Genomic DNA, 11,107 nt, shown 5'->3' with positions numbered 1-11,107 from the left:
TTATTTCATCATATTTTTTATCTACAGATGTTGGTGATAATTGTGTTTGGGTAGGTGATTCTCCATGCATTGTGAAAAATATTTATTTAGTTTCAGGTTCAACTCAATTAGTGTTGGCAAGGTTTGAAAAAATTGAAAGCTTTTCCTATTATCCCTTTGACTTAAAAACGCTTGATATTTATAAAGTTACAGGCTTATCCGATGACTTTTTTGTTAAGTCTGTCGGAGAAGTAAAATGCAAATGTGTTTTATTACCTTATGCTGCAGAATGCAATACTTTTGTTACAATGCCGCTGTTGCATGAATGTTAAAAGAAAGCACATATATAACTATTTCTAACAAGTATGATATGATATTGAATTAAATTTTTTTAATGAAACAAGTAGTTACTTGTAAGCACAATATCTTCGTGAATGCCATATTTGCAATCTTGTGTTTTCATTTTATTGAGTAGAATTAGGGTTATCAACCTTTTTTTGCATGCTGGCCACTTTGGCACTAAGACTATCAAGTTTGCAAGTTGCAAAACATCTAAGAAGCATGCGATCTGGACTGCAATGCTAAATTTTCATAAATAATACAACATAAAAAGTACTACTGTAGTGTCTAAACAAACCAGCATGGTAATGCTGATATATTGCTCAAGTAGATTATTCTTTTTTTTCTTTTATCCTGGTCTTAATCTGTTGCTGTGCAAAAGGCTAAAAGTTTGATATTGCAAGATCTGCTTGTGTGTTTAAAAATTCACACACTGATACCAATTTTGTAAAATATGTAATTTCTTTCTGCTAACCATCGTTTTGTCATTTTGGATATTTTTTAGGTTCAATCTATTTTTATTAAGGAGATTTTATTGTGTTGCTTGTGGCTTAATATGACCAATGTGTATTCTGTTGTGGAGTTCATTGATTCTAAACAGCTTGCTGTTGTGCCAGTTGGGTGGTTAAATTCTGAAGAGGATGAATGCTACTGGCCACCTTCTGGTTCAAATGAATACAGACGCATTACCATTCTTGTAAAAAAACTTGCTGATGCTCAAGGTGATTGGGATACTTTTAAAGTACGGATATTGGGAAAAGCTAGTAAGTACTTTGATGTGGAAAATGTGTTAACTCGAATGTATAATTATGATGTAATTATAATAGGCTATAATGCACTCACTTTGTTATTAGGTACCGGTAGTAATCTATTTTGGTTGTCAACCTTCATTATGCCTGGTCCGAAGTGGTTTTGTTCACACCGTATTTGTGTGTCCGACTTGGTAGCATCACTCAGTTCTATAGATAATGTCAATAACGACTTATGTAGTACTTCTTGTGGTCTTGTATGATATTTTATTCTAATTTTTCAACATTGCGGATACAATAACTGTCCTAGGCTATGTGAAATTTGCTGATGCTAAAATGACTAACTACCCTGACCTCAATAGGACAATTTTTTAATTGATAAGATTAGAATAACTTTAATGTATTTTTTTTTTAAATTTGAAAATAATTGCATGTACATATACAATATTTTGTTGAAATATTTTTGTACAATGCTATGTTTTAACTCATCCGCAAAGCCAATAATGTATTATATTGTTTGGGTTAGAATCTTATCAACGAGCTGTGGAGAAGCTTAATTTGGCTGAAGACACGTCTGATATAAATACTAATTATGAAACGGAGTCACACTCATCTAGGAAAAGGTATGTGTATAATTCATGTGTGTATAATATGTAGGGTGGGGTGGGGTAATGTGGGGTCTAGGGAAAAGTGGGTATAATTTAAAAAAACTTAAATAGCCGTATACTTTGAAAATATATTTTTTAAAGTTTTGGTAAATATTTAAGTCATGTCCAAGACTATGTGTGACTGAAATCTCAGTGCATAGGGTGGGGTGGGGTAATGTGGGGTCTAGGGAAAAGTGGGTATAATTTAAAAAAACTTAAATAGCCGTATACTTTGAAAATATATTTTTTAAAGTTTTGGTAAATATTTAAGTCATGTCCAAGACTATGTGTGACTGAAATCTCAGTGCATATTCTTGGGTGCTTCAGGGTGTTTTTAAGTTCACATTTTCTTGTGGTGAGAAAGTAAAAATAAGTGCATATTTTGAACTTCCTAAAACTTTAATGTTTTTGGAATATTTTGTGAAAGTTGTGATGTCAGGTTGTTGTCAATGACTGAAACCACCATTTACCATTGGTATCATTTATTTTAGTATTGTTTATATTGTTTTACAAGAAGTGAAAAAATTTGGGGTAAAGTGAGTAGAAGTGAATTTTGATATGGGGTAAATGGGGTATACATGATTTTAGTACTATAAATCGTGTTACAGAGTGACAAAGACATTTCACTCTCTGTCTCTGAGTGCACTCTTGTGATGGAGTGATAAGTTAGCTATTGCATTTAGAAGCATTTATATCTCTAACTTTTCTCAAACAAAGTGTGCAGGCTAAAGTTGGAGAAGTTTTAAGGTTGCCTCAAAGTTTACACAGGTTAAAGACTGAAGAGTTTCGCAGAAAGGTGCAGAAACAAGCCAAGAATAAAAAGAGGTCAAAAGAAAGTCCAAAAGGTCAAAGGAAAGCCGTCAAAAGAAAGTGCTCCATAATCAAGAATAGATCTTTTTTTAAATGATGAGTCAGGTTTTGGGGAAAAAAACGACGGATGTGTGATGCATATTATACATAATGAACAAAACAGAAATAAACTACGACTACAAACAAAAATGGAAGGTATCACACCAGTACCAAGTTGAAGATTCTGGACTGGGTGGTAGTTACCTATGAAGATCGAAATTTTTTAGGAGAAGTTGAGGAAGTTGCTGAGGAGGACTTGCTTAAGATCAACTTTCTTCGTCATAAGAAGATTGAAAAAAACTCCCAGTGGTCTCTTCACATTTACACAGCACAAAGTTGTGGAAATAATAGACAAAATGTTTTTGGTGTTCAGCCACCAACTCCAACTAGAAGGGGGAGAACTAAAATTTAATTTGAATGCTCACTTGTGGTGACTGGTGATTTACTTTAGACCGAATGAAAAAACTGTTTAATTTAAGCCGGCTTGCATTTTGTTGCTTCTCTTCGCTTGAAGAACATTTTTGGGTTTGGGGACTATGTACTGTACTTTGGCAGTGGTTGTTTATTTTAAATGCACGAGTCATAAATTCAGATGGAGTTGTTGTTCCTTGGTTTCAAAAGGATTTTTGAAAAATTCGCAAAATACAATTTGATAGACATATTTGATCAAACAAGAGCATGGTTCTGTGTTGTCACAGTTTGTTGATTTTTTTTTTATACATTGTTGTATACCCACTTTACCACATTGAAAGGCCAAATGGAGGATATGAGTTTATGTTGGTTACTTAGAAGGAAAAATAGTTGGTACACCCACATTACCCCACAAACTGGGGTAAAATGGGTATACAAAAAAGGAAAAAAAAAATTGTCATTGTAACTTCTGTGAAACATTTTTTTTAATATTTTTTTGTTGGTTGTGTAGGTGAATGCCTTAATGTTATAATCCATAAAAAAAAAGAAAAAATCTTGGTAGCAGAAATTTTTTATAGATCATTACATTGCAAATTCTACCCACTTTCCCCCACCCCACCCTATTCTTGGGTGCTTCAGGGTGTTTTTAAGTTCACATTTTCTTGTGGTGAGAAAGTAAAAATAAGTGCATATTTTGAACTTCCTAAAACTTTAATGTTTTTGGAATATTTTGTGAAAGTTGTGATGTCAGGTTGTTGTCAATGACTGAAACCACTATTTACCATTGGTATCATTTATTTTAGTATTGTGTATATTTTTTTACAAGAAGTGAAAAAATTTGGGGTAAAGTGAGTAGAAGTGAATTTTGATATGGGGTAAATGGGGTATACATGATTTTAGTACTATGAATCGTGCTACATACAGAGTGACAAAGATATTTCACTCTCTGTCTCTGAGTGTACTCTTGTGATGAAGTGATAAGTTAGCTATTGCATTTAGAAGCATTTATATCTCTAACTTTTCTCAAACGAAGTGTGCAGGCTAAAGTTGGAGAAGTTTTAACGTCGCCTGAAAGTTTACACAGGTTAAAGACTGAAGAGTTTCGCAGAAAGGTGCAGAAATGAGTCAGGAATAAAAAGAGGTCAAAAGAAAGTCCAAAAGGTCAAAGGAAAGCCGTCAAAAGAAAGTGCTCCATAATCAAGAATAGATCTTTTTTTAAATGATGAGTCAGGTTTTGGGGAAAAAAACGACGAATGTGTAATGCATAATGAACAAAACAGAAATAAACTACGACTACAAACAAAAATCGAAGGTATCACACCAGTACCAAGTTGAAGATTCTGGACTGGGTGGTAGTTACTTATGGAGATCGAAAATTTTTAGGAGAAGTTGAGGAAGTTGCTGAGGAGGACTTGCTTAAGATCAACTTTCTTCGTCATAAGAAGACTGAAAAAACTCCCAGTGGTCTCTTCACATTTACACAGCACAAAGTTGTGGAAATTATAGACAAAATGTTTTTGGTGTTGTTCAGCCACCAACTCCAACTAGAAGGGGGAGAACTAAAATTTAATTTGAATGCTCACTTGTGGTGACTGGTGATTTACTTTAGACTGAATGAAAAAACTGTTCAATTTAAGCCTGCTTGCATTTCGTTGCTTCTCTTCGCCTGAAGAACATTTTTTGGTATGGGGATTATGTACTGTATTTTGGCAGTGGTTGTTTATTTTAAATGCACAAGTCATAAATTCAGATGGAGTTGCTGTTCCATGGTTTCAAAAGGATTTTTGAAAAATTCGCAAAATACAATTTGATAGACATATTTGATCAAACAAGAGCATGGTTCTGTGTTGTGTCACAGTTTGTTGATTTTTTTTTATACATTGTTATATACCCACTTTACCACATTGAAAGGCCAAATGGAGGATATGAGTTTATGTTGGTTATTTGGAAGGAAAAATAGTTGTTACACCCACATTACCCCACAAAGTGGGGTAAAATGGGTATACAAAAAAGGAAAAAAAAAATTGTCATTGTAACTTCTGTGAAACATTTTTTTTATAATTTTTTTGTGGGTTGTGTAGGTGAATGCCTTAATGTTATAATCTATAAAAAAAAAGAAAAAATATTGGTAGCAGAAATTTTTTATAGATCATTACATTGCAAATTCTACCCACTTTCCCCCACCCCACCCTAGTGCATATACTTTGCAGCATAAGGCTTTAGCAACTATTCCCACCCAATTTATTACACCTTGAGTAGGGGTGAGCAGTGTTTTCAACAACTAGCTTATTCTGGTAGTCGAACCAGAATTGTATGATTGTAACACGAGTGCCTTATCCGCTACACCATTCAATGCTTTTGCAGGGTAGTTAATTATAATGTTTTGCAAAATTTATACAACATCCAACACTGAGATGATAAGCTTTGAATACTAATACTGTGAAAACCCATTACAATATGTATTGTTAATGTTTGGTTTCTGTTTAATAATGTAGAAGCTCTTGTACCAATGTCATCAAGAGCCGTTATAATCGCATTACATATATACATATTCATAAATACTCCAAGACTATATTGTATATATAGACGTGTTGTTTTTTTCAGGAAAGTAAAGCGAAAAAGGTGGGTCAGTAGCAGCTCTAGCGATTGTGATGGAAGGATAAAGGAAGTCCCTTTGCCACCATTAGCTACTTGCAGCACGCCTAAGCCTGGCTGTTCTGCAAGTATTGGATCAATTTTTGTTGACAATACCGATAGTACTGTTGAGCCTGATGCCTCTAAAACAACAACCAGTAGGCCTACAACTTTGGATTTTCCTATGGAGCCCTATGAAGAAGAAGCAATAGGTGATACTTCATTATTTTTGTAGAATAGATGTATTAAGTATATTTTTTAGGTTATCAAAGTAGTTGCGAAATGCACATCATCCTGTGAACTCAATTAAATTGACAACGTTAAGTTTAATGCTAATGTATGTAGTGCCTGTAGCTTAGTTAGACACATTGAAATTGCAAAGCATTTCACAAATAATCGTTGGATTGTGAACATGTGTTTATATTGTTCAATGTTTGGTACTCCTTTAAATAAAGCAAATATTACATCGACATTTTGGTTAAACTGAAATTTGAGTTTAACATTGCCATTAATGGCAAGATTAATTACAAAAATCCTCTCCCTTAAATAATGTTTTTTAACGATGTTTAGCGAAAACAAATATATAGATATTTTTTACTCCTTTTTTTTAGAGCGTCCTCAAACAGTATTGGTCGAGAGAGTGGCAATGGAGAGACTGATCAAAAAAGTTTGTGAGATAGACCAGAATGTAAAGGTGCTGTCATCATTGGTTCGTGCCAACATGAGGAGTGCATCCTCTGCTGAAAAACTGCCGCATGACCTCAATTTGCCGCTATCGTGTTTGAATGACTTGGATCAATTAGAAGAAAAATTGCGCACTGCAGTTGATCTTCAGCAAATACTTGTGAGTTTTTGTTTTTTGCAATGTAAAAATATAGGAAAAACGGAGTGAAACTTTTCACCAGGCATTTGATAATTAAAGTAACTTGCATTCTTCTGGTGACTATGGGCTACTAGGTTACCTCCTGATGTTAAAGATGATACCTAGCTTTTTATTACCGACGTTTCGTCAGTCAGCATGACTGAGCCCCTTGATAAAGTCAGTCGTGTTGACTGACGAAACGTCGGTAATAAAAAGCTAGGTATCATCTTTAACATCAGGAGGTAACCTAGTAGCCCATTGCCCATATTGCATCATACTTTTATTTGCATTTAACATAAACACATGTTACAAAGCGACGTAGCGCTATTCTAGAATTGCAAGCCATACTTTATATTATGTAAGTGTACAGTGAACAATACATTTTCTAATCATCATGTCTTGCAGGGCAATGTACTTCGAGACATTGGGGGACGCACTCTGGACGAGTTTGTGAGAAGGACAATGAGTTTTTTGCTTAAAAATGATGTCGCCCTTCTGTTGAATGTGTTCGGTAGGAACGGGAAACGGTCATTTAGCGAAACTGTGCTAATGGATATTCTCTATGGTATGTTATGACTCATATCAAACATTCAATAATTGCAAGGCAGTATAATTTCTTGGTAACTAATTTAGACTTAATAGTAATCTGTGTGATTCATATCAATCATACTTAATGTATTATTTATTCTTGCCCCTAATGTTTGAAAATTCCAGCCAGCCATATAGCGGCGCAACCATAATTTCTAACTCATTAATGTGGAATGCAGGACCGAAATTCGGTGCCATTTTTCAAAGGACTTAGGTATAACCAGACAGGTTATTGAACATATGCTTACCAATTAAAATATCTTGTCCTTTAAGCCGTCATCGTTAAAATTACACCACTGATATTCGAAGATTTTTACATGCAGTATTTGTGACTAAGAAAAGTTCTAATTTTTGAATTGCTGCTCCAAAATTGCGTTGGCCAAGTTTTTAGCACCAAGAAAGGCTTCAATGGATTATTCTGCGATTTTAGTTTAGTCACATTTTAATATTTCAATATACCTGAAGATAAAGCTTTGGTAGTGAGTTTGCTTTGTTGAACCATAGAGAAATAAAACATAGTAACTTTATCGGGTTTAGCACACTTTATTTCACACAAAATATAACATAATTAAATAAAATAAACTCAAACGTTTTCGACACGTACGTCTGTCCTCATCAGGAATTAAATCTGCAATACATAAAATGAAAAATCGTAAGATAAATTTGCGTTACATGCACTGTAACTGTAACGACACTCTGGACTGAAAGCACAAACTGCTAAACCCGATAAAGTTACTATGTTTTATTTCTCTATACCTGAAGAATTACATACACTTTTTAAGTAGCTTGTACTTTTAATAGTCTACAATACTTCTCTCAATCTTGGCCATGTAACTTTGCATGCCTTTTAAGTCTTAATTACAATTGAAACCACTGTTGAATAGCTTATGATTTTACTTAATTGCAGGAGCTGTAAAAATGAATGCACAGACAAGCTCATCCACTAGGAAGGCATTGGAATTGTCTCTCGGCAAATGGTTTGTGAATGCCAGAGACAGAGACGGAAATCGCAAAAAAAGACAGAAAAATTAGAAGTCAAAAAAAGACAGAAATAAAACTTTGTGAATTATTTGTTTCTGTGTTCATTCTATGTGTAAACATTACAACCTTTAATTCGCAATTAAAAGAAGATATTTAAAGGTGTTTAAAATTCTCTTGTTTCAACAACAACTTAGGTCAAGACAGTTGTGCTAACGTCGTAGACTTGTCACTGTGTGATTCCCTGAGAGCTTTCTTTTTTCTTCCATTGTTTCAACGTCCTCAAACGTTTGGCTACGAAATGCAAAAACGTCTACTTTTGCTACTAGTGTAAAGCATGCAACAGGTCATGTGGCTACTGGGCTGGCCCATACGTAGACCTCTGGGCTGCCCATATGCAGACCACTGGGCTGCCCATATGCAGACCACTGGGCTGCCCATATGCAGACCACTGGGCTGCCCAGTTGGGTAGGAGTTGGAGCCCGCGGACAAATTAAACTGGGACCCAGTTGGGCAGCCCGGTTGGGGCCCAAGTTACTGCCCATTTGTTACCCAGATGGGCCCCAGTTGTAATTGCTGGCTGGGTAGTGGATACAGAAGCTTATCACCGGTTCTCTGTGGCAAGTTTAAGCATGGGACGGCACCAAACTTCAAAGATTTACTGCTACTTTTGGAATTTATTATTATGTCCTCTGCATTAAAGTGTTTCTCACAAATTCCAGCATTTCCTTTGTGAAGAACTTGTTTAATATTATCTCTTGGATCACGTTCATCTCTGTACCGTACTTAAGTTAAAGTATGACATTCTTCAAAACTTCATTATGCCACACTTTGTAGCCTACTTCCCTTTCGCATAAACATTGACAGTTTAAATATAGAAAAACCTTTTACTTCTATCCGTGTGACACTGAGGAATTGGGCGATTCGAAGCTGGCATTTATAATCTAATAAATAACTGCAAATAAATAGTAGCCTATAATGATAACATTCCTGAAATTATAAAAAAAAATATGAATGATTATAACAACAGAATTCATAACTGTAAAATACACCACAATTCATAACCAATCTTGCAAATGGCAATAAGAACTACCATGCCCATGACTAAGTATTTAGCCAGGTAGTTTAAAAACTGAAACTCTTGCTAAACCTGCATGTAATTGCTTCCTATATACTCGCAAAACAATCAATAAATCCAACAGGGCTACCGTAATCTGCTAGGTTTATTGCCGACTGGTCAATAATACATACGGTAACTTAGCTTGATAGCAATTAAGTTATCTACCTAATTTTCCAATAGACGAATATTAATGCAAGCTCTACAAAACTGAATTGGAACAATCAAATTCCATGGAACTTCCTCAATAAACCTGTAAACCTCTGGGTAAACTGCTTGAAATTATCACGTTTTGCAGTTTGCGGGCATCGAGAGCTGCGGCTTGGTGCACGGTCGTTTGGTCGACAGACATTTGGTCGACAGGACGTTAGGTCGACAGAACGATTCATTTTTGGGTTAGGGTTAGGGTTAGAGTCAGGGTTAGATTAGGGTTATGGTTAGTTAACTAACCCTAACCCTAAAATAAATCGTTCTGTCGACCTAACGTCCTGTCGACCAAACGTCCTGTCGACCAAATGTCTGTCGACCAAACGTCCTGTCGACCAAATGACCGGGTACCGTCAAAACATATACAAATTCTGCAGATACACATGGATTTGCAAACTTGGCCACATATGCTTTGTCTTGTTTAACCAGAGATATAAATACAGAGATAGGCAATAAAATCTGCGTACGCTTTAAACAGGCGGCGATGTTGAAAAGCGGTCACGGTTGACTGGATAGGGATCAAGCCGCAGGTACCCGGTCATTTGGTCGACAGGACGTTTGGTCGACAGACATTTGGTCGACAGGACGTTTGGTCGACAGGACGTTAGGTCGACAGAACGATTTATTTTAGGGTTAGGGTTAGTTAACTAACCATAACCCTAATCTAACCCTGACTCTAACCCTAACCCTAACCCAAAAATGAATCGTTCTGTCGACCTAACGTCCTGTCGACCAAACGTCCTGTCGACCAAACGTCCTGTCGACCAAATGTCTGTCGACCAAACGACCGTGCACCGTTTTGACACCAATCCAAAAATCTGCTGTATTTTTTGGGATTTTTCCAGCAAATAGGCTACCGTAGCTACTTCAGTTTCAGATGACCAACCAGTCAATAAAGCCTATCTTCCTGTATTGTTGCTGTATTTCCTGTACATTATCACCTTGAAGAAATCTCACTGGCAACTGATCAAAGAAGACTCGAGCAGTTTGGGAAAGGACTATAGATAAGTGCAAAGCACTTAAGCCTTGAAAAATCATCATCATCCCATCACAACATGTTACGCTAGTATTTATTGAGTTAGCACTTTAAGGTTTTCAAGGCAATTTTTCTCTTTTTGTGATAGTTTGTTCTCTTCCATAACACTCATGAAATTTTTGAACAAAACAAAAAAAAGGCTAAAAAAGCCAAATTTGATTTGGACAACACGGACCTAATCGGTAAATCACCCCATTCAAGGGATGTTGCCATACCGTCCTTCAAAAAAAGGCTAAATTTTTAAATTTGGCTTTAAAAAATCCAAAATGGCAACCATGGTTGCCAAACGTTTCCTACGGTAAGCACTTTAACGGCAAAATTTCATTAACTGTCGAGAAAACCTCAGCCAATCAGAAGCTACGTTGTCTGTGACGTAAGAACGTCAAAATCATGAATGATCATCATGAAACTCAATAATTTAGCCTACTTGTTTTGTCAGCTACATGGCGTGTGGTTGCACTGTGTTTACTTGCCAGCGCATACAATTATTATTATTGTTGTTGTAGTGGTTCACTTCTGTGAAAGATGGCATGAAGTCCACTTAAGACTATGCAGAGAAAACAGCAACAAAACTTCTTGTTGCACAGAAACGAGCATATGGTCGTATAAGTCTTCCCGTTCACTTAATCTAAATCAGGGGTGACGAACCTTTTTGCGGTCGCGGGCCACTTTGTCAATTACACATGGTTATCGGGCCACACAACTTAGCGC

At 35.9% G+C, this 11,107-nt stretch overlaps 2 protein-coding genes across 3 annotated transcripts; both read left to right on the top strand.

Moving 5' to 3' along the window:
• The first annotated feature begins 854 nt into the window (after positions 1 to 854).
• LOC145766780 (uncharacterized) lies at positions 855 to 4,566 on the top strand. Its single transcript, XM_082578487.1, has 3 exons — positions 855 to 1,082; positions 1,594 to 1,690; positions 4,287 to 4,566. Exons 1-3 carry the CDS (start codon positions 875 to 877, stop codon positions 4,564 to 4,566), a joined length of 585 nt encoding a protein of 194 aa, XP_082434613.1. The 5' UTR covers positions 855 to 874.
• A 1,057-nt stretch (positions 4,567 to 5,623) lies between these two features.
• Positions 5,624 to 8,156, top strand: LOC145767643 (uncharacterized). Of its 2 annotated transcripts, XM_082579505.1 has the most exons (4): positions 5,624 to 5,820; positions 6,220 to 6,452; positions 6,876 to 7,035; positions 7,966 to 8,156. In XM_082579505.1, exons 1-4 carry the CDS (start codon positions 5,793 to 5,795, stop codon positions 8,088 to 8,090), a joined length of 546 nt encoding a protein of 181 aa, XP_082435631.1. In that variant the 5' UTR covers positions 5,624 to 5,792; the 3' UTR covers positions 8,091 to 8,156. The 2 variants fall into 2 exon arrangements, with proteins under 2 accessions (XP_082435631.1, XP_082435630.1); XM_082579504.1 differs by lacking the exon at positions 5,624 to 5,820 and having other exon boundaries at positions 5,924 to 6,452.
• The last annotated feature ends 2,951 nt before the right edge of the window (positions 8,157 to 11,107 follow it).

This window comes from Aplidium turbinatum, chromosome 3 (assembly GCF_918807975.1).
Source record: "Aplidium turbinatum chromosome 3, kaAplTurb1.1, whole genome shotgun sequence".
NCBI classification, from domain to species: Eukaryota; Metazoa; Chordata; class Ascidiacea; order Aplousobranchia; family Polyclinidae; genus Aplidium; species Aplidium turbinatum.
The sequence above is the reverse complement of the archived record's forward strand: the minus strand, read 5'-3'. Positions and strand labels throughout refer to the sequence as shown.